Consider the following 24,138-nt stretch of genomic DNA (forward strand, 5'->3'; position numbering starts at 1 on the left):
GTTCAACAAATTTCGTTTAACCATAAGTCTGGGACTGAAAACTATCGTGGTGATCGTGAATTCTCGTAGTGAAATTACGATCCACCATCGACGTGAAATTACGATCGAAATTTGTAATACCGTCAGTGGGGGTGACTATGGGTCAAAAAACAATACACCGCTCGTAATTTCTTAATAACAAAAACAATTTAAATAACATCGAAAATCTTTTATCTTAGAATTGTTCTTAGATATTTTACTAACATTTCCGCGAAATATGGTGTAATTCGATGGACTCTACTTTAAATGGCAATCGTTTGAAAATTTACCCAATCTCTGGAGGGGGTGACATTGGGTCAAATGAAACTAAAATGATGCCTAAATACAAAGATATGGTAAAAACAAGTCATCCAACAGCGTTTCTTGCTCGAGGGAATCGTATTGACATGCTAAAATGTTTAAAGTAGAGATTTTCAAACATTTTGGTACTTAATGATCAATTTCAACAACAAATTTAAAAAGTTCATTTTTCGAGAGGTCATTTTTGGCCAAAAACTTACCTCAATTTTAGGCAGCTGTCAAAATTACACTTGCACAACCCTTTTAACAGCATATAGTTACATTGAGAAGTACCTGAGAAATGGTAAAATCCATAAAAAAAATACGTTGACCCAATCTTACCCTCAGACTCAATGTCACCCTCACTGACGTTATCATTTGTAAGAATATTTTTTTTTTCAATTAGCCCCTATTTTTTTCCGGATTATTTAGCCCGATTTTGAAGTGGGCGGAATAAATTTTGAAAAATATTTGCAACGGTCCTGAAACCATTTCACTTCGGATAATCGAATAACAGGAAAAAAAATGTTATTTGGTTCTTCATTATCGATATTAAGTTGTTACATACATGTAAATTGGCAAAAATGTCAAGGGTTGATATGAGCAAGCCCTGAAACATTTTTTAAATTTGTTTTCAAAGCATTAAAATAAACATTTACAACTATTACCAACATAACCTTATAGACATTTGGTTGTATCATTGCCGAGATACGGCTATTGGACATAAGCAGTTTCAAAAAACGGGCGCCACAATATCTCAACACTGCTTTGATCGAATCGGCTCAAAATGTTAGCGAAGACTCACTAAACTGCTTCCGTATGCATGACGAAGGCCGATTTTCGATTATTTTTTTTAAGATTAAAATAAATCAACAGTTTTTGATTTTTGAAATTTAAAAAAAAAACTAAATTACAAAATCGGAGCAGAGCGAGTTGTGGCGCTATGACCACGGCAAAATAGTGTCCAGGGCATTCGTGGAAATACAATGTCCCATCCCAGAGGGTCCCGGAGTACCAAACCTTCTTAGCATGGTGCTCCCAACGAATACAACCAAATCTCGGAGCGTATGGTGGTGTGTCCCCACGCTTCTTCCTCCCCTGTCGATTCAGAATATTGTTGTTGTTCGAACACTCAGTGCTCAAACTCAACCCAATTACGAGTCATCTCTGCGATATGGCTTTACGCAGTAGTAGGCCTGGCCGCTTTAACGCTTGTGAAGTTTCAATGCATTTCAATGCAATGGCGCACTACAAATGTTAATAAATGACAAGAAGAGTGCTAGGCGTCATCTAACCTAAGGCACTCTCCAGGATCCCTTCGAAAGATTGGCTGCGCTAGGGTCTGATTAGATTAGATTAGAACCTAAATTACAAAATCGGAGCCCTTACACCAAATTTCGGCCAATTTGGTCCATCCTATCTCGAGATATCGTGGCACTCGTAAGAAAAACGCTCACAAAGTTTGTCAGTAAAGCTAAGAACAAGATTTCCGTTCGACGCAGTGGTGAACGCAGAACGCTGTGCCAGTTCGATTTTTCCATCAACTGTCAGTCGAACAATCTGCAGGGGTTGCTTTGTTCAATGATCGATGACTGGCAGGCTATGATGACAGGCGCAAAATTTTGCGTTTGCGTCCAGGTCTGACGGACAATCTTGTTCTTACCTTAACTGTTCGCTTTGCGCATGGCAAAACTTTAAGGTTACGTTTGGGGCAATGACTGTCAATGATGGTTCTGAGTTCAGGGTCCAGAAATAGTAAATTGAAATGAAAAAATAATCACTTAATGATCAATTGTAAAATGCTTCTACAAACAACACAAAGAAAACCTTTTTTTGATTGATACATTCTGAATAAAGATTTGAATGCTTTTCTAAAACAAACATGGCCGCCAAATGGCCGATTGGGGATGATGCCTTCCAGAGCCTTAAACTTAAATCGTCTTCTTCTCACTTAAATTATGAAATATCTTTATGAAACTTTCAGGAGTGATTGAAAATCATCTTTTTACTAGATTTAATAAATATATTTTCTGTAATATGAAATTTTGTGGTTTTTACATGTTTGTAACCCCTTAAGTCTGACCTCTTAACTACTCTAAAATTATTCAGAATTTTCAAAGCGGCGATGAAATAATGACAAAATGCATTGTATTATTTAATGGGCAATCAAGCATTCAAGTTTTACTCAAATCGGGTCGCAGACTCTTATGTTAAAAGTAGGAAAAAATACGATTTTCCCAAGTCCCATACAAACCTTCGGATAAACGAGGCTTCGGATAATCGACTCTGAACTGAATATTAAGGTCGTAGATGGTGTCATTCACTCTTGGGGCAATGACTGGTGGTTCTGGATAAAGAGCCCAGAAATAGTAAATTCTAACGAAAATGAAAAAAAAAAATCAATGCTTTCAAAAACAACATGTAGGGGTGCATTTTCATAACTCCTGAATTCTTGTTTTTGAATTCATGTTACCGGTTCAATTTTAACAAGAATTATTTTTTAGTTACTTTCGCATTATTTTCGAGGAAAAATCTCGCAAACATGCTTGCTTACGCGAAAGAAACAAACTTACATATTTTTTCCATGAATTCATCATAAAATACTTGAAAAAACTTATGTTAAAAATTCGAGGTGAACGGAGCAACAATTCAATTCTTGTTCGACAATAATTCAATTCTTGTCATACAAGAATTCAATTCATGTCGAGCAAGAATGATTTATAGCGAACAAAAATTCGTGCTATAATCGGATTTGACAGATGTTTGTGTACATTTACGTTATTTGTTGATTTTGCTTCAAACCTGGTCGACGAAGGACACGCGGGAAGAAGGTGGGTAAAAACGCACCCCGGTACGGGCGAGTGTGTCCGCTTGAGGATATTCAGTCGGTTCCAAAAACGCCAAGTGCCGGACCGGGGCGGATGCAAGTTTGTTCCGAGCAGCTGGGTCGACGACGGAGTTTCCCGGTTCTGGGAAGGGTCCGGCGAATCATTGTGTAGAATGGCAGGGAACACGAATGAGAGCGTTTCGTTGGTCCCGATTACAAATTAAACGGTGTTATTGCTCTAGCCACCATTAAGGATCATTTTCGAGAATTGCAGTTATCAGAAGAGCATAATTGTCTTCTTTTCGGACTTTTGATGAATGGCGATGGGGAAATGGGGAAGATTTCGTTTATTTTGGCATTTCAAAAATCAAATCAAATTGACGACCTAATCTATAGGTTAGAACGGGCCAATATTTACTTCCCTGTCCGACGGAAGGCGTGATCAGACAAATCTTGTCTCGAAAAATGTCACCGGGACCGTCTGGGATCGAACCCAGTCCAACTGGGGGCAACCTCGCTTACTACTACACCACCAGTCCCGGATTTTGCCATTTGAACCACTTAAATGTCTAGTGGCCTCAGGAATAAGTCACAAACTTGATGACCAGGAATCGCCACTCAGTGACTTTGGTCTCAATCGACGACGGTGCCACTTCGAACAACACAGGTTGGGATTAGAGATCGAGTTCCTCTCACGTTCTATTTTTTCCTTTGGGTTCTAAGTTTAGACCGCAGTTGGTCCATCTCGCCTCGATCTTATTACTTAGGTTGATAAAATTCTTCATCGCCAGGAAATGCATTTTAACCGGATCTACCTACTTTTGCGAAGTAACACCGCCGGTAGCAGGCCAAAGTCATTGAAAGACGATTCCTCCTTTGTCATGTTTGCCTCCCCCCGCACTCGTGGTCCAGAGCGCAGCAAAAAATTAAAACCAAACTCTTAAATATTTACGCTAGAAATTAAATTTTCCCCGACCTGTATTTTTTTCCATCAGCTGATTTGACATTCTCGGCTTTTTTGTTCACCGGACGCAAATGACGCAACGCGATTTGGTTGCGTTGCCATAAAATTGCATGCAAGTTGGCACCGGTTCGGAACCGGTTTGACAATAAATCAGCAACAAGAAACAAGAATTCAGGAGTTATGAAAATGCACCCTAGGAAACCATTTTTCGAATAATGCATTATGAATCAAGATTTTAATTATTTTTAAAAACAAACATGGCCGGGCCTTTCAGAGCCTTAAAAAACTCAAATTAAATAAAAAAAAAACTAAAAAGTTAAAAAAATAAAATCAGTAAGGCCGCAAATACTTAAAAAAAAATTAAATAGAAAAAATATTAGTTTTTATATTTTTAGTGTGTTATATTTTTTAACCATTCAAATTTTTAATAATTTTAAGACTAATGTTTCATTTTCAAACATTATAAAAAAATTAAATCATTTCGTATTAATTTTGAAATTGTCGAAATTAAAAAAAAAATGTTGAAATTTGCTGAAACTTATAAATTTTGTTGAAATTTTTGGAAATAAATAAAAACAAACTTTTAACTTATTTTGATATTATTTTCATTCTTGAGATATTGAACAATTTTTTTTCAATTTTGTATTTCGAAAGTAATATTTTTTTATTCAATTTCGTAAATTTTAGTTCTGCGACCACATTTTAGTAAAAATTTGAATAGTTGAGCTGTGGTGTAGGGGTAAGCGTGGTTGCCTCTCACCCAGTCGGCCTGGGTTCGATCCCAGACGGTCCCGATGGCATTTTTCGAGACGTGATTTGTCTGACCACGCCTTCCGTCGGACGGGGAAGTAAGTGTTGGCCCCGGTCTAACCTAAAGGGTTAGGTCGTTAGCTCAGTCCAGGTGTAGGAGTCGTCTCCCTGGGTCCTGTCTCGGTGGAGTCGCTGGACTAACAATCCAAAGGTCGTCAGTTCGAATCCCGGACTGATGGAAGCTTAGGTGTATAAAGAGGTATGCAATTGCCTCAACAATCAAGCCTTCGGACGCTTAGTTTCGAGTAGGAATCTCGCAATAGAGAACGTCATAAGATTGCTCTTGGTTCTAAATTTTCATACTTACCTTGAAAATATATTTGAAAAACAACAATGTAGCAATTCGCCAAAGCTGGCGGGATAAAACGTTTGAACAATACGTATTAATCTTATAAGGGGATCTTTCTTTCATTTCCACACACAAAGAAAAAACACAACGATCGTGTTTTTTTTCTTCGTCAACATTTCTAGTCTGACTATGTTGTGGTTGGTTTATTTATGCAGAATCTTTCCGTTTTAAGGTATCTTTTTTTTTATTACAGTTCTACACGCGCGCACTTTTACCAGTTTTCCGTGAATTTATGCAAGAAGCCAGTCAAGTCGTTAGTTTTGTATTCTACAGGATTTCTTCTTCTTGTGTTGTTTTTTTTAGATAATATTCGTAATAGTTCGTTTATAGCATTTTTTGTAATAAGACTTATTTTGCTGGTTTCACTTCTATACGTTGAATAAGAGAAGAACGGGGTGTAGTTCGATACATTGTCCTATTTCACCTGCGTCAGGTTCTTTTTTGTCTTCTCGTTTTTTGAAAAATATCACCACAATTAAACCAGTTTCATCGAAATCTATGCAGAAAAGAAAATTACTCCGCTCCGAAAAAAGTCGAGTGTAGTAAAGAGTTGTAAAAAACAGAAAACCAAACCAAACTGCGTCTAAAGCGAAAAAACGTCCTACTTGCTACTGTTACTACTGCTGTTGCTGTACACACCCTTAAACCTAGCTCCGCTCTCGTTCTATACAAAACTATCACGTGAAATTAGATGTACTATTTTACGGGGGGTTTGGGGACACAAAAAAAATCTAAATTTCTAATTAGACCGATGTTTTATTTTTATTCATGTTTTTTTTCTGTGTGTTTCTTCTGTCTACAGAAAAAATAAGCGTTTTTCAAAAAAACTAGACTAAAACACGACGCACTAATTGCTGCGCTGCGCTTGCAACTTAATTTCTACATGATTTCTGTGTAAATGTACCTTTTTTGTATCGTTTCAGCAGTTTTTGTCGCGGAGAGGGTAGTTCAATTTTAATCACCGATTTTCGTTTGTTTAATGATTTAAATGTATTTTGTCTACATGTACTTTTACATTGTTTGTTTCATTAATGTATTGTTTGTGTGTATTTTATACTAAATCGCTACCGCTAGAATATAGTTTCTCGATAAACAATAAAGAGTTTGCTCTCCTCTCACTCTCTCTCTCGCTAAGTAACTTCTAATTCGAATCCAGCAGGTTGTCCTGCAGTTCGGCCGCGTGAACCACCGTGGCACTGCTCTCCCCACCAACTCCGCCAGCCTGCTTCATCTTGCACTCCGGACAGTACCACTTGCCCTTCGGTGGCATAATGATCCCGACGCACTCAAAGTGGAACCACTCGATGCGGCAGTTGTCCCCGTCGCAGGCAATCATCTCGGAGACCTCGTCGTACGGACACCGGCAGTAGCAGTACACGGATTCGCCCTCGCGCGGCGGTCGCCACCCGGCCGGGATGCGGATCTGCGACGGCGGGAAGAACTCGGTGTGGATGCCGGGGAAGGAACCGAGGGGGAGCACCTTCGGGGCGGCCGTGTTCGGGATTGGGGGTTGGAAGGGGGCTGTTGCGGCGGCGGGCAGGATGACCGGGGCAGAGGTAGGGGGAGGGTAGACGGGCGGGACGATCGGAGCGATTACGGGGGGTGCGGATTTGGGCGTTTTGGACTTGGGTGGGGCACGCTTTCGGCCGCCGGCTGGGGTCTTTGGAGTGCCTCGCGCCGGGGTCTTTTTCGCCGAGAGGGACAGTTTGAGCTTGGGAAGTGGGGGTGGTGCTGCTGCTGCTGACACGCGACTCGCTTTGGTTTTGACCGGTTTTTGACTGATTTGAAGGGCGCCTTCCTGGCTGGAGTCGCTGTCGGCGTCGTTCTGGCCAAACAGGGGACCCGGGTTGATGTGGTGCACGGGAGTGTGCGGGATTCGCATGGGTTCGACCCGGGGAGGTACCGCCGCAGGAGTGAGCGCAGCTGCGGGGGGAACACGGGACGAAACGGGCGTGTGGTGTTCCGAGGTTCGCGACTTGGATGGTTTGCTCTTGGGTGGCGAGGGAAGGTCCTCCTTGCTCCAAACCAGGTTCGGAGGGGGGGTTGGTTTCATCACGGAGAGGATCGACTTTTCCGGGTTCTTGGAAACCAGCGGCGTCAGTGTGGGTGGCAACTCGTCGTCACTGGTGTAACCGTAGAACTTGTTCGGTTTTCGACTGCGCTGGGATCGCTTGAGGGGCGCGTCCGATTCGGAACTGTTGCCGGTGCTGAGTCGCGGCGTGTTGATCCGGGAACCGACGAACGACGTCTCGGGCGATTCGGGGACTGCTGCAGAAGGTATAGCTTGGGGTGTAGCAGGTTCCATCGGGTGTAGCATTGGCGGGGCGGTGTGCGGAACCGCTGGAAGCACTGGGGCCGGCGAGAACTGATCCACGTGGTTCAGATTCAGCGGGGGAGGAATGTTCGGATGCTGGTGGGGAGCCGTGTGGTGGTGGTGATGGTGATGATGGTGCACCGCAGGTGCATCATGAGGCAACGCCAACCGCGGCGGAGTCTTTTTCGTAATTTTCCTCTCGCGCTTCTTCTTCTTCACCTTGACCTTCTTCTTCGCGGCGACCATCTCCTCCGGTAGCGACGGCGTCGAGGGTCGACTATTTTCCACGATTCCGTAACTGTTCATCGGACTGGCACAGGTCTGCATCATCAGCTGGCGTCGCTTCTCGGCCAACATCTGGTTGGCCAACTTTTGCGGATGTTCGTCGTAAAACTCTTCGTCCGTCAGCGTCACATCCGTCTCCAGGTCCGACTCGTGAATGATCGTGTCCGGATCGACCGGTTCCGGCGGCTCAACCGGAGGTTCTTCCACAACCGGAGCCACCACTACCGGCACCGGTTCCTCAACCTTCGTCTGCTGCTGCTTCTGCTCTTCCTTCTTCTCCTTCTTTTTAGCACTATTTTCATCGGAACTATCCGAATCGTCCGAACTTGAGCTACTACTTCCGGAGCTGCTCGAGCTGCAGCTGCAGTTCGATCCGCACTCACAGCTCGAGTCCGAATCGCTCCCACTTTCACTCGACGACGAGTCCGACCCACTCTTCGATGCCTTCCGCTTCCGCGGCGACTTTTGCTTCTTCGACGGACTCTTCAGCAGCGACGTTTTCCCCTCCACGTTGCCATCGTCATCGATCACGATCGTCTCGCCAACCTCACTCGCCTTCACCTCCGGGTACACCTTCCGGTACATCATACAGTAATCGTGGTCCGACTGGGTCACGTGCAGAATCTTGCTCTTCAACATCCGCTCCACAAACTGCTCCTCGCTGACCTCATCCGACACCGACGGCCGCCGGCTGTTGTTCCGACTCGCCTGGTAGTTCTTAAAGTTGTTCCAAATGTTCACAATCTGCTCCGCTCCGGCGGATTTGTCCTCCTCGTCGTCCATCTCCTGCTGCTGCTGCTCCTGCTTGGGTTCCTCCTTCTTGACGGCGTCCTTCTCCTCATCACCCGACTCTGCCGGCGCAAACTTGCGACTGCTGCTCGCGTTCGAGTGATCCGCGTCCGAGTCGTCACTACTATCGCTCTCCGACAGGTTCAACGCCGGCAGATTCATCATCAGGTCGTCCTCCTTGGAGCGCTTCTTCTTCTTCTTGCGCGGGGTGGCCTGCTCGGGCTGCGCGGAAGGTTCTCCCTCCTTCTTTTCCTCCTTGATGACAACCGGAGCATCCGGATCTTCCTTCTTGACGATAGCCTCTTCAACGGGTTCCTCTTTGGGCGCTACGACTGGCACCGGTTCCGGCTCGGGCGTCGGTTCCTTCGGAGGTTTTGGAGGCGAAGGTGGTGGCGGCGGCGGTTCGTAGTGCCGCTGGACGTGCTTCAGCAACAGCTTCTTCGAAATGAACTTCTTCTCGCAGTCGTCCTCCGTGCAGGGATACTTCTCTTCGCCGTTGTGCAACCGCTGGTGGACCTTGAGGGCCAACGACTTCCGGAAGCCCAGCTGGCACACGTCACAAACAAACTGCGCCGGTGGCACGCAAAAGTGATACACGTGGGGCCACTTCTTCTGCAAACACTTTTTACACAGCACCCCTTCCGTTCCGTGCTTCCAAAACAGATGCTTCAGGATGTCCGCCTTGTTACGGTACGCGATTCCACACCGATAGCACAAATGGTGCAGCTTGTGCTTCCACACGTGATTCGACAAAGCGCCCTGCTCCGTACACTGCTCCAAACAAACGTCGCACGCAAAGTGGCGCTTCCGCAGGTGGACCATCAACCGGAACGCCGACGGAATGCCGTCAATGTTACAGCAACAGCACCGAAACTGGTAGTCCAAGATGACCATCCGATTGGGCGCCCCCGGACACATGTGGCAAAGCAACTCCGAGTAGCTGAAAAAGTTCCCTCGACACATCAAGCAGATCGTCAGCGCCTTCTGGTGCATCTTACGGTTGTGCAGGTACAGCTCCTTGTGTATCCGCGTCACGAACCGGCACTGGAAGCACTCAAACTGCTTCGGATACGTCACCGCCTTCTCCTCCGCCGTCCAACAACTATCGAACGTCTCCAAATTGAAGAACATCGCCTCCAACTCCTCCAAACTAGCTTTAAACCGCTGCACGATCGTCGCCGGCAGCAACTCCTCCGCCGTAATGCTGTTGACCGTCGCCTGGAAGCGATGCGTCGCGACCAAATGCAACGCCAAGTACTTCCCATTGACGGCAATCCGCCGCGCATGGTTGCAGTACAAACAGAACGGCACCGTCGACCTCAAACAAATCTTGATAAACTGTCGAATGTCCATCTTGTCCAGCGGCTCGTCCAGCGTCAGGTCGAACGTTTGCGCGTCCTCGTCCGCCACCACGATGCCGTCCGACGGGGGTGCCGCCGGTTCCGCTTCCTCCACCGAAGGTGGTGCAGGTGCAGATGCCGCTTCTTCCGGCTGCTCCTCCTCATCGACCGCCATCGGTTCCGCCACAGGATCTTGTTGCTGGTGTTCCACTGGCATCGGTGCGGGACCCATCTCCGGTGGTAGATTAACCGGCTGACGGTCACCCTCCTCCTCAATGTCCATCTCAACGGGGTCCAGCTTGACGTCATCTTCTTCAGCTCGAGGGGTCGGTGCTGGAGGTTGCGAGACTGGTTCCACTGGGGTAGGTTCCTCTTCGGGGGCGGGTTGCTCCGGGATGTTCTGTAAGAGTTGAACAAATGAAAGTTTAAGTATCTAGATTGATTAGGTATGGATTCTATTTTTTTTTTGTTTTGTCTACTATTTTTAACGAGAGCAATAAAAAAATAATGTTTTTTATTATGAAAAACGGTTCTGTTTACAACTCAAACTGGCGCTTAGTGCATCTCCAGTGCTGGTGGCAAACATCGAAGCAAATCAAATTAAAGTCAACCCCACCGCGGTACCTGTCGCGGTAGCAAATTTGCTCTCAGTTCTTCTGGATTTCACTTTGCTACCCGGTATTCAGCCTGTTTGCTACCGCATCAAATGGAATTATGCACGGAAAATCGAATCAAGCACGGAAAAAAATACAGTAGTTGTTCGGTATCTTGGCTGAGAACGTAGCCCAGTTACCGAATGCTGCTCGCTAACTGGGCTGAACGAAAAATTACGAGGGGACCACCGATGCATATTTTTTTCCTGATGAAACATAAAAACAAAAGTTGCTCATATTTGTTTACCATGTTTACTTCTTATTTTTCTCTAATTGTAACTTGAAATTAGTTAAATGCATAAAAAAATCTTTTTTGGTTGTTCAACGTGATTTTTGCATCTATCAACCCCTCGTTCATTTCGGTTTGTTTTGGTTTTTTGACGTGTGTCTGCTTTTTAACTGGGCTACGGCCCAGTTATCGAGCGCCCAGTTAAAAAGCAGCCCAGTTAAACAACGCCCAGTTACCGAACAACTACTGTAATAACAAATTAAAAAAAATTAAAAAAAAACGAAAAAAAAACATTTTTCTTCTATTTTTTTTTTTTTTTTAATATTCAGAATTAAATAAAAATAGAAAGTTTAAAAAAAATTAAAAATTTGAAAAAAAAATAAAAACAAGTTTAATAAATTGAAAAAAGTTGTATAAACTTTTAATAATTTTAGGCATGAATCAACGCATAATTATTGATTTTGAAGGAAAACGAGGACAAAAAACGGGTGGGCTTGTTTCGGCGGAAAAATTGCTACCCTAGCGGTGGGAATGACGGAGTTTTTTCAAGGTGGCAAATTTGATCTTGGTATTCAGAAACTGGGTGCAAATTTAATTTGCACCAGAACGCTGCAGATGCCCTTAGGACCTTTTGAAAACTAACCCGGGATAAATATATTTACCAAAGATTATAAAACAACCAAATCTAAAAAAAGTCCTTGACCTGGTGCACAGTTTATACTAACAGGATATCGTAACCAATAAAACAACAAATTACAATGGAGCACCCGCAGTCGAGCTGTTTTTGACAGTTCGCTCCATAAGAAATATATTGTAGCAAAAAGCAAAAACTGCTCGAATGGATGTGCTCCATTACAAAAAGGCAGATTTCATTTGCCTCCGTTTTTGTCCCCAACAATGGAGACGCCCTTAGAATTTAGCTTAGTTGATTCGTTTCAAAGACATGATTTTTTGAAAAAAATGTGCTTTTTGCGAAAATGGTCGAGAAAGCATTTTTTTTGGGCCACCCTAATCGTCAAACTTTTGAGAATTATAAAAATCTTGAATTAAAAAAATATATATTTTTTTTTTATCTTATTCTTCTTATAGATAATCGAGTACCTACAAACTGCGTTTAAATTTTTGAAATTCCTAGATTTCAGAATTTTCGATTTTTTTTTCAATTTTTGATTTTTTTTGTTTTTAAAAATTATGCGTATTGAAATTATTGAAATTTTGAAGATTTTATTTTTGCATTATGAATTCAGGTTTTTGAGTTTTTTTATAATTTCTGAATTTTAATATTGAAATTTATAAATTTTTAATATTTTTGAATGTAGGTTTTTTTTTATTTTTTTATTTCGGAATAAAAAATTTAAAAAATTGTTTATATTTTTTTAACTTAATCATTTTTGAATTCTCAATCTTAAAAGTTCTAGAATTCAAAAACAAAAAGAATAAATTTCATAATTTTGAAGTTTGAAAGTTTTTTTTTATATTTTTGAATTTCAGAATTTTTGAATTAATGGTTTTTTGGCAGAAAATTAAGAGATTATTGTTGCTTACTTCATTTTGAGCCTAAAGCAAAATCCATCCTTTTAATTTTTGGCATTTTAAGATTCTGCGTTTTAGACTCGGCATTATGAGGCAATTCTGGAATACAAAATTATTTAATCATTCAGCTGCGTACCGCTTGAGAAAAATCTTTTCGTGACCCTTTCCTTTCCTTTCCATGAGCGTTTTTTTATATGGAGTTTTGTGTTACTTCAGAGCTTCGTACTAGCCTTTAAGGAGTGATGATATTCATGAATTCTATACTTTTTCAGGGTTCGGCAAAGTTGTTCCTAAGAACACGAATTTAAATAAAAATCAAAATGCACCGATTTTCACCAAGATTAAGCCGTGCAACGGAAGGAAAATTGAGCCACTTTAAACTACCCTACTGTTCATTAAAAAAGTTTAGAGAAAAAGTCGAAAACCTGTATCTCGTGGAGGGTTTCTGATTTATTTGGTTTTTTTTTTTCGTAAAAAATGCGACAAGATTTTTTTGGGGGTGCCTCGTGGCTCGGTGGTTAATGGTTGCTAAGGGGCGCGGGTTCTACCTATTCCTGCCTTATCCTTCTGAAGCTTTTCGTCCTGTGTTTGTCCCGTTTAATATTAGTATTCAGTCTGCAAAGACAGTATCATCGTATCATTCTCTTTTTTCCTATCTTACCTCCTCTTCTTCCTGCTGCTCCTCCTCTTCTTCCTCCTCCTCCTCCTCCTCGTCGCAGTCACTCTCCGTCGACGACTCCTCGCTCTCGATCGGCGTACAAAACTGCTTGGGAATTTTCACCTTCAGCTTGGGCACCAACAGGGGCCGACTCTCCGGTTGCTCCTCCACGACAGGCTGGGGTGGAAGTTCCGGCACCGGTGGCAGCTCCGTCGGAGCTTCCGCAACGTTCAACAGGGACGCCGGGATGGTCGTCTGGATCGGGAAGGGTTGAGCGGGTTGCTCGATTGGTTTCATGAGTTGGGACTGCAGGATGGATGGGCCAAAGTGGAACTGGTTTGCGGGTTGAGGTGGCATCGGCGGGTCGGGCTGGGATAGCTTCGCCTTCTTGTTTGGGACTCTTCGGTCACCGTTGCTGAGGGCGTTGTTCTCGACGTGTTGTTCCTGCTTCTTTTCGCACTTGTGCTTGGACTGCTTGATGCCGCCGCAGTTGTCGCACTTGTCCGCGTAGTTGGCGCAGTCGTGCTGGGCGATTGCGTCGCCGTCCGCGGTGGTGACCTTCTCGAAGATGTGCTCGCAGCGAGCGCACATCAGGTAGAGCGGGCCTTCCGGCTGGTACTCGTCGATGCTGGCCACGTGCTTCTTGCGGATCTGGTGCTTGGCCTCGAGATGGCTGACCAGCCGTTCGGCACTCTGGAAGATTCCCAGACAGTACAGGCAGATGTACTTTTTGTGCACCTCGCGCATGTGCTTGAAGAGGTTCCAGTTTTCGTAGTGCGTTCCGCAGGGCGAGCAGAGAAAGACCTTTTTCTTGTCCTTCTTTTTCTGGTCGGGTGGAGGTGGCGGCGGAGGTTGCTGCACGGGGATTGTTGGCGGCAGCTGAGAAAGAAGGAGGGACTGCTGCCGATTGGGATGAGGCATTTGTTGGGGAGGAACTGTTGGTGGGGCGGGGAGATGTGGCTGCGGGATTTTGCAGCTGGCCAGCATGGTTCTCATCAGGGATTGCTGGTGTTGCTGCCGTTGCTGGGGTCGTTTTGGTTTCTGGTTGAAGCGTAGCATTCCGGTGGGGAAGGTGCCACCTTCCGGGCCAAACTGGTGCTGCCAGGGTTGGTGCTGGTGTTGGTTGGGTTTGGCTAACGCTGAGGGATCAGCCTTCTTGCGACCTCTTCGTTGCGTCTCCGCGATGACCAGCCGGTTGTCCTCGTCCAGCGTGTCGGATGATTCTTCCATCAGGAAATCGGCCGTGTTGACACCGACGTAGTTCGTCTTGAGTTGGTTGTTGAGCAGCGAAAATGGTCCAGTTGGGGTAGGTTCCGTCACTGGCGGTGGTTGCTGGGTCACCTGATCGCTTATGTTGTGCACAGCCGGTTTGTTGTCGTAGTCCAGCTTAATCTGCTCGGATATCAGCTTTCCCTGACTCAAGAAGTTACTGAAATCTACCGGTTGGGGCTGTGGAGCAGCCGGAGGTATCACCGGAGGTAACCGATCTACAGGCTTCTCCTCAACAGGTGGCCTCTTCAACGATATCGACAACTTCAATCCTTCGCTCCGCGTAATTTTACCCTCGTCAACTTGTTCGTCTTCATCGTCCTCCTCCTCTTCATCTTCCTCTTCCGATGTCACCGACAACGTGTCCTCCGTGTCCAGCTTGCCATTATCCTGCACCGGCAACTCTATCCTCTCCTCACTTCGAACCGGTTCTTCGGCCTCCGCAACCTGCTCAACACTCGCTGCAGCCGGCATCGCCGCCGGAGGCGACACCTCCTCCTCCTTATCATCCTCCCTCTCATCATCCGAACTATCCGAATCCGAACTGGAGCTGGACGAGCTCGATGAACTAGAACTACTCGACTCTTTATCGTCCAGATCGTCGTCCTCAATCGCGTCCTCTTTACTCGCCTGCAGCTCAGCCTGATCTCCACTCGCAACTTCCTCCGGTACCTGCTGCTGCTGCTGCTCATCCTCTAGCGACGACTTGCCGGAATCAACGGACTGATCCAGCTTGCTCGTACCGCCTCCCTCGAGTAAATCCTGCGCCACCGAATCCGAGGACGGTTCCGCGACCGGATCGGAAGTGTGGTCCTGCTGCTCCTCCTCCTCGAGCCGGGCCAATTTGCTCAGCGGTTCTTGAACGTCGGCGTCGATCACCGCCGCTGGCTCCGTCGTTGCTTCCGGACTCAACGATCGTAATCGTTTGTAGCTGGCGGCCGGTTCGCACTCTTCTGCTGGTGCCGTGACGTCTTCCTCCCCTTCTTCATCGTGCGAGGCTGTTCCGTTGATTTGAGGTTCTGAAAAGAGAGGTAGAAGTTAGTTCTGGCGAATCGCCAACAAATCAAAAACTTACGATCGCTCAAATCTTCACTCCTCGATGGCACCTTCTCCACAGCCGGTTGTTCCTCTATCCGTCGTTCTTCCAAAGCTGGCGAGTCCTCCTCCTCCGCGTTCCTCGCTTCAGCAACCTCGTCAATCTCCATGCAGTCGTCGGACTCTTCTTGCCTTTGCGTCACCTCCGGTTGCTCAATTTCTGGCTCCGCTTCGGGAACTTCGTCCACTGTTCGCTCCAGCTCGGGAGATTTTTGCAGCTCACTCTCCTCCTCCTCCATGTTTGTTACAACGGCAGCTTGTTCTTCTTCTTCGTCCGCCTTCACTTCCGTAGACTCAGGTTGTTCAACCTGATCAACGTCCAAGGGCTCTGAGCTGGCAGCTTCGCTGCCAGTAAGGTTTCCATTTACCTTGTGCTTGATGATGGTGACCGTGGAGTCACTTGCGTCCAAATCTTGCTTTGGAACATCTTCGTGAGGTTCTTCCTCTTCTGGATTCCGCTGTCGTTGAACGTCTTCCATTTCTTCATCGTCCTGCGGACGATTCTCATCGACGACCTCTTCCGGTTCTGCGTCGGCATTCAACTGCAATTCTTCTTCCTGAGGTTCTGCTGATTCTCGAGACTCCTCTGTCGGAGGTGCCACCGCAGCTTCATCTTGAACCTCTTCATTGATCTCTTGCTCTTGCGATCGTCCAACGTCTTCCATTGGTTCATCAACGGCGTCTTCAAAAGTCTCTTCCGACTCTTGGGCCACTTCAGCTTGTTCTTCGGCATCTTCAACCTGCTCTTCCGACTCCTGCTGGGCCACTTCAGCATGATCTACCTCCTCAAAAGGTTGCTCCTCAGCTGTACCACTCTCACCCTGCTCGGAATCGTCCTCGACGGTGATGACCTCCGACGTTGGTGCTTCAACTTCAGCTTGCTCGACATCTTCCTGAACTGCTTCTGCCGAAGATTCTTGAACTGGTTCCTTCTGCTCCACCAAAACCGCTTCCTCCTCTTCTTGTGCAGCTTCCGGGGAATTCGGCACAAACTGCACGGAATCGCTTCCGTCGTCTTCTTGCTGGACCCCAGCTGGGATGGCAGCCGCCACTTCTTCAACGTCAGCGTCTAGCGAGGGTGTTTGTTCCCCTTCTACGGGATCTGCCGATGATTCCGGCGGTGAGGTTGGGTCATCCGTCGCCGTAGCCGGTGCCGCCGCATCTGCCGCGGGACTTGACGCGGTGATGGCATCGTCCTCGACCATGACGGTTGTGCCGTTTGCATCCTCATCGTCCATAGTGGCGAAAGCTGGAAAAGAGGACAAAGAAAAAAAGATTTTATTAGTGGTTATTTTTCTACAGTTTAACTAACTTTGGATGGATTTCAGAGAATAAAACGAAAGTTTTGACCCCATTTGATATCTCTTATTTCCCAAACATCTGGTTAGCTCAAACATTACCAAAAGACTAATGTGGAGTTCTAGATAGAGTTCAGTGAAATAGCTACGACAAGTATTCTTTAGTTTTTGTTTCTGTTGCTCCATAGAAAACAATAACAATAGGATTCTGGACTCAAGGTCATAGAAATGAAGGAAGCTCCTGATAAAACCCGGAGAATAGAGGTATTTAAGTGGTGTTTGAGAGAATGCAAACACGAGATAAGCAGAAAAGCCCACCAGCCCTCTCTACTGCGTTATCGATCAGGACCTCGGTTAATCTATCTTCACTTATATCGCAACTTTTCAAATGCTTCTGTTGTATTGATCAATAACGGCGTCGGCTGCGACCAATGGATGGGAATGCAGGGTTGTTACGGGAAAGTCGAAAGAAAATCCGCGCCAAATCCGCGCCGACCGAAACCCCAATCCGCGCGAAATCTGCGCCATATAAAAAAAATCGCGACGAACATTCAAGAAATGTTATTTCCAAAGAAAAAAAACTAATACAAAAAGTATTACATAAAAAAAAATGAAACTCGTTTTATGTTTGAAGGAATGAAAGCAAAAAATCCTTTTGAAAAACACCTCAAGAGTCGTCAAGAAAAGTGTCACCAAAAAAAAAAATCTTTTTGCAAATCAAAGGGACACTACAGTAATTTTGACCAATATAACCAAAATAGAAAATTATAAACCAATATTAACAAAATTTAAAAATCTAATAAATGAAATTAAACTTCAAAAATATAAGCTCAAAAAAAAAAACAAAATCTAATATTTTAATATGATTAAATTTTAAATTTCGAAATTCTAAAAATTCAAAATCTATGAATTTTAATACAGATTGTATTCCAAATTCTTCATTAAAATTTCATTCCGAAACAAATTGCATTTCCAATATTTGAAATATTTTCTTCTAAAAATTTAAGAATTTAAGGATTTAAGAATTTAAGAATTAATGATTTTAAGAATTTAAGAAATTAAGAATTTAAGAATGTAAGAATTTAAGAAATTAAGAATTTAAAAATGTAAGAATTTAATAATTTAAGAAATTAAGAATTTAAGAATTTAAGAATTTAAGAATTTAAGAATTGAGGAATTTAAGAAATTAAGAATTTAAGAATTCAAGAATGTAAGAATTTAAGAATGTAAGAATGTAGAGAATTGAAGAATTTAAGAATTTGAGAATTTAAGAATTTATGAATTTAGGAATTTAACAATCTAAGAATTTAAATTTTATTTGAGATTTTTGAGATTTCTGTTTTTTTAGTTTGCAAAATTGTTTTAAATTTAATATTTTATTTATTTTGATTTTTTTTAAATTTAGATTTTTTTAGATTTTGATTTTTTTTTATTTTAAATTTTTCTTTAAATTTTGGATTTCTGATTTATTAGTTTTTTGTAGTTTTGAATTTCAGATTTTAAAAACTTTTAAAATATAAAAAATGTTTCGAATTTTTGAAATTTGAATTTTGAATGATGGAGCATTTATTTTTGAATATTCTGATCTTTTTAGTTTTCGCCAAAAATGTTTAAATTTAGAAAAATATTTCTACGGGTAAATCCCATCTAAAATTCAAAGGCAAATTGAATATATCCACTATAAAATTAAAAATAAATAAGGTTAAAAAACATCACTCAAAACTCAAAAGAAATTACATATTCAGAGCCGGATATATTAAGAAATGAGTTAAGTGTAGTAATAATTTTAATTAAGAAATTCTCAACCATAAATTTAAAAAATAATCTCTACATAATCTTCATGTTAGGTTTTCGACGGTTCGTATTAAGAAAATACAAACAAACATTTTCAGAAAAAAATCTATTAATAAGAAATTGAAATTGAACTCAATGAAAAAAACAAATTCTCGTAATTCTTGATAATATTTTTCTTAATAACTTGAAAGTAATTCTATCTATTTATCTATTTATTTATCAAAATTGCCATCCGCGCGAAATCCGCGCCTGAGCAAAATTAGTCAGCAATTCCGCGCTATCCGCGCCATCCACGCGATCCGCGCCGTCCGTAACAACCCTGCCAGTGGATGGGAATGTTAGTCCTATATGTTGAAGATACGCATAAGTATGGCTTGACCCGATCTAGAATTAGTGTAATTTTGTTGAATAAATCATTCTTCTTCTGTTCGTTGCCCCTGCAAGACTTGCCAATAATATACTTGCGAAATAGAGACCGCCCAATCGATGGATTTGGGGGGATTAGTAAAGTGGGTACAAGGTAAGGAATCAATTGACTTCCTCATAAGAGCCAAAACCTTCGTCATTTCGGCATGTTATTAGCTTTGGATATCGCTAGTGAAAATAAGGATCATCTTTAAATGCTCTTCACTGCAAGTTTTTTTATGTATTTGACCGGAGTTTTGCGATTATTTGTTCTTTTTGACGTTCATCTAATTTGTTTTTATATTAAATAAATTTTCTTAAATTTCAGTTCAGGCAGTTTTATTACATTTATGTTATACCAATGATTTTACAATTTTGTACTCGTGCAAATATGTAACATAGAGAGTACATTTTAAATCAGATTAAAATGTAAAATATGGATGAATAAAGCTTTGAAACACGTACACCAAAAGCCCAACAATCATCACCGAAGCCTGTCCACCAATCAAGCATCCAGCACTATCTCCCTTGGGCAGCAAATTCTGTGCATCGAAAGACCCGATCAGTCCGTATTGGGGGATCGCCAGCTCCTTCCTTCCGCTGGCAATAACACGACACACTTTGGTCGATGAGCACTGCCTTTCGACGGCCAGATAGAACGAAAAGAATCCGCCGGATGACAAGCATAAGGTGAATTGCACCAATCCTTGTTGCTCAGTAGAAATTCCAAATCTGTTCCTTTCCAGCTCACCAAGTGCCTCCGCCAGTTCCCGCTCGTAGTCAAGGCTCGTTCCGTTACAGCTTCGGACGGATACCTCGACGTGGTTCGCGTCTTGTACGATACTGGCCCGAACACAGCCTGTGACGGTGATGGATGTGGACAGCCCTAACTGTTGCTTCCTATTCTCGTTTGGGCGATACTGGAGAGAGATCGATTGCACGGTGCCGTCGTAAGAAACGTGCTCTTCCGGATTCGTACCCAGTGGAGGAATCGTGCAGGCCCGGATTATCGCTAGGATGGTGGCCAATAGAGCAACGAGGGTTAACTTGGTCATGGTTTGGTTTGTCTTGATATAACTGGTGTGCCACGACAATTGAAATGTTCTTTAATACCATGCATTAAATGGATTGGATTGTTCAAAATTGTTCAATGAGGTAAACATGTCTGCTGAGTATTGCATTAGAATGTAATCGTTTATAAATCGGGTAACACATATTTTTTTTTTACTCCCCTCTATTTTTTTCAGAGAACTTCAAAAATCTGTTTTTGATTAAAGGTTTTTGAATTAAAGTTCAGTCAGTTATATCACATTTATGTTTTTTATTTGTGAATAATCAAGTTACAATGAGTTCATTTAAGTGCATAGCAAAGTTACATTAATGTTATTCCAATGATTTGACAATGTTTTACTCACTCTTAACATATTTGTACTAAATAGTTTGCGTTTTAAAGCCGGTTACAATTTTTATTATGAGTGAATAACCACTTGAAAAACGTACACCAAAATCCCCACAATCATCGCCGAAGCCTGTCCACCAATCAAGCATCCAGCATTGTCTCCATTAGGCAGCAAATTCCGTGCGTCGAAAGACCTCATCAGTCCGAATTGGCTGATCGCCAGCTCCTTCCTGCCGCTGGCAAAAACACGACACACGTTACTCGATGAGCACTGCTTTTCCAAGGCCAGATAGAACGAAAATGATCCGCCGGATGACAAGCATTCGAAAAATTTCACCAATCCTTGTTCCTTACGAAAAATCCCAAATCTGTTCGTTTCCAGCTCACCAAGTGCCTCCGCCAGTTCCCGCTCGTAGTCAAGGCTCGTTCCGTTACAGCTTCGGACGGACACCTTGAGCTGGGTTGCGTCACGGACGATGCTGGCCCGTACACAGCCTTTGATGGTGATTGTTGTGGACAGTGCTGACTGTTGCTCACTATTTTCGTCTGGGGGATACTGGAGCGAGATCGATTGCACGGTGCCGTCGTAAGAAACGGGCTCTCCCGTATCCGTGTCCAGTGGAGAAAACGTACAGGCCCGGATTATGGCCAGGACGGCGGCCATCAGAACAACGAGGGTTAACTTGGCCATGATTTGGTTTGTCAGAATAAAACTGGTGTGCCACGACACTTGGATTGTTCTTTTATACCATGCAACAAATGGATTGGATTGTTCAAATGTTCAATGAGGTAATCATCTCTCCTGAGTATTGCTTTAGTGATCGTTTGGAAATCGTGTAACACGTAATGTAATTCATTTTTGGGATGAGTTTAATTAAAATAAAAGCGAGTTTAATGAAAATAAACCCCAGATCGATTATCTGAAGTCCTTTTTTACCTCGGACATTTTTTTTTTCGCTGCCTAACATTTGAATTTTTTACAGTCAGTCAAAAATCAAACCCTCCACTTTAACAACCCTCAGGTATTTTGTGGTCCCTATTGCAAGATTTTCTGCTCGAACCTAGGAGTCCATAGGCTTGAATGGGAAGAGCACCCAAACCTCTTTCTACTTCAAAGAACCTCCCATCCCAGGGTTCGAACTGACGACCTTTGGATTGCGAGTCCAACTAGCACCGCCAACGATTCCACCGGAGCAGGCTTGGTTTGGTGTGTTGTTTGTCTTTTTATAGCAGGGAGACGACTCCCACTCCTGGAACGACTTAACGGCTTTATGAAAGTTTTATGAAACATTCGAAAATTTGAGAAGGAATTTTCTGATCAATATGGTGTCTTGGGTGAAGTTGTAGGATATGATTGGGACTATTAAAAAAACGTTACTTGATCCACCCTTAGGTGGTTGGTGCCTTCCTCACATTTAGAGGGTAATACTTTCCAAAATAGATACAAAAGGGCGGACCTTTCAGTGTTCTATCAACTTGATTCATTATTCATACCATCAGATTGAGTAGTCAATCATAATTCAGGGCACTTATGTGCTTATAATTTTTGATAGGGTTGTCAGATCTTTAATGTTTTGAACTCGTTGAAAAGGTCTTTTAATTACCAATCCAACGACAGGTCGCATGATAGATCCGGACAACGTTTTCATCGAAATATGTGAGATCCGGCCTCGAAAAAGTGTATAAATAACACTTAAGTGCTTATAACTTTTGATAGGGTTGTCGGATCTACAATCTTTTGTACTCGTTAGAAAGGTCTTTTGATAACCCATCCAATCCCATCCGGACAACGTTTTCATCAAAATATCTGAGATCCGGCTTCTACAAAACGGCTTCTTACAAAAACCACCCTTTTTACAATCTTCCGGACTTTTGTTAAAATCGTTTTTTTAGCATAACTTTGGAAGTACTTCACTAAACTTTATAATTTTCAATAGCGACTTAGACGACCCCAAGACGGATCGAATGAGACCAAAACGGTCCAATTCGGTTCAGCCAGTGCCGAGATAATCCAGTGCAATTTTTGTTATCAACATCCCACCACACACACAGACATTTGTTCAGAATTTGATTCTGAGTCGATATGTACAAATGACTAATTAAAAAGTTCATTTTTCGAGTGATATTATAGCCTTTCCTCAGTAAGGTGAGGAAGGCAAAAACGTTACTTAATTTACCGTATGGTGGTTGATGCGTTCCTCACCTTACTGAGGAAAGCCTATAAAATCACTCGAAAAATTAACTTCTTAATTTGACCGCCTAGACCCACCTTCACGGATACATATCGACTCAGAATCATGTTCTGAGCAAATGTCTGTGTGGATGTGTGTAGGTGGGTGGACAAAAAAATGTCACTCGATTATCTCCGGATTGACTTCACGGATTTTGACCGTTTTGGTCTCATTCGATCCGTTTTGGGGTCCCATAAGTCTCTTTTTAATATCAGCATGTTTAGTTAAGTACTTCAAAAGTTATGCTAAAAAAAAAACGATCTTGACCACATTTTAGAAGATTGTAACAAGGGTGGTTTTTGTAAGAAAACCCGTCTTGTTACAGTCATCCCACATATTCGGAACACCCACAAATTCGGAACACTTTTGTGATAATTTGTCAATAGCATGCCAAATGCAGCTTTTCTCACGACCTTACTATTTTTTGGACCTTTATTTGGACATTTTCTTGCTATTTCAATAGTAAAAGTAGTACTTTTTGAACAAAAAACTTCACTTCAAGACTATTTATTCAGAGCAGCAAAACACTGCCTCCAAATTGCCTGTTCCATGATTGTGGGATGTTATTGTGCCTCCCAGAGTTGTGGAACACCTAAATTTAACTGATATTTTCACAAAAAAAGTTATCAGACCATGGATAAAACATCACTAAGCTTGAGTTTCACTGGTTGCAGTGTGTGAAGTCATTATTTTGTTACAAATATGTACTCCTGGAGAGATCCAAAGTTTGTTTACATCCGTATAAAAAAGGTTTCCGAATTTGTGGATTCCAAGGGTCAAAGTTTTTCTTCAAAAACTTGATATAAAAGTTAAAATTTGCAGTTGTTTGATACAGCATTCGAAAGATCGCATGAAAAGCTTTCAAATGAAGGTAAAAGCGAATCATTAAGTTCAATTACCGATTTGCTATGATTTTTTGAACATTCGCCGATCTGTAAACTGTTCCGAATATGAGGGATGACAGTATACATTTATAGAAAGGTATTGAAAAGACCTTTTTGGAGGCCGGATCTCAGATATTGTAATAGAAATATTGTGCGAATCTTCCATGCGAACTATCGTTGGATAGGTTTTTTTTATCAAACCTTACCGATGAGCCAGAAAGATTGATGGTCTGAAAACCCTATCAAAAGAAATTAGTAATAAAGTTGATTTGTTAAACATGTTAAGGGGAAATTTTGCTATTTTGACTTAATGTGTTTACTTTATGAATGTGAGGAAGGCACCAACCACCTTAAAATTGATTAAGTAACGTTTTTTTTTTGTTATATCAAATATCCAACCTACAAATGTTCTCTAAATGTAAATTTATAGACAGTACTTGTTCGGTAACTGAGCAACGGATGACTGGGCTGCAGCCTACTTAAAAAGCAGACAAACGTCAAAAAGCTCAAGTATGACCCCTGAAACTACTCTAACGTGATTTAAAAATTTTGAAACCTAGATGGCGGCCAAAATGGCGGTGATGAAATATTGAAAAAATGATTTTTTGAATTTGTTTTTTTTTGTGATTCGATTTTCCGAAGCTCCAAACAAACATTCGGATAATCGAAACTTCGGATAATCGAGGCTTCGGAT

General features: G+C 42.6%; 2 protein-coding genes across 4 annotated transcripts in view; one reads left to right on the forward strand and one right to left on the reverse strand.

The window, feature by feature from the left end:
• Window positions 1-24,138, forward strand: part of LOC120428233 (zinc finger protein 39-like) — a 487,119-nt gene that overhangs the window by 108,072 nt on the left and 354,909 nt on the right. The window lies entirely within an intron of this gene.
• Window positions 6,195-24,138, reverse strand: part of LOC120429991 (uncharacterized) — a 38,629-nt gene continuing 20,685 nt past the window's right edge. For 2 of the 3 annotated variants that reach the window (XM_052707343.1, XM_052707342.1), the window contains 3 exons: window positions 15,414-16,682; window positions 13,073-15,357; window positions 6,195-10,396 (listed from right to left, as the gene is read on the reverse strand). In XM_052707343.1, the coding sequence (XP_052563303.1) occupies window positions 6,410-10,396; window positions 13,073-15,357; window positions 15,414-16,671 (7,530 nt within the window). In that variant the 5' untranslated portion in view covers window positions 16,672-16,682 and the 3' untranslated portion in view covers window positions 6,195-6,409. Of the gene's footprint in view, window positions 10,397-13,072; window positions 15,358-15,413; window positions 16,683-16,745; window positions 16,846-24,138 lie in introns of those variants that run through there. The other variant, XM_052707341.1, reaches the window with a different exon arrangement.

Source organism: Culex pipiens, chromosome 2 (assembly GCF_016801865.2).
Source record: "Culex pipiens pallens isolate TS chromosome 2, TS_CPP_V2, whole genome shotgun sequence".
Lineage (NCBI taxonomy): Eukaryota > Metazoa > Arthropoda > Insecta > Diptera > Culicidae > Culex > Culex pipiens.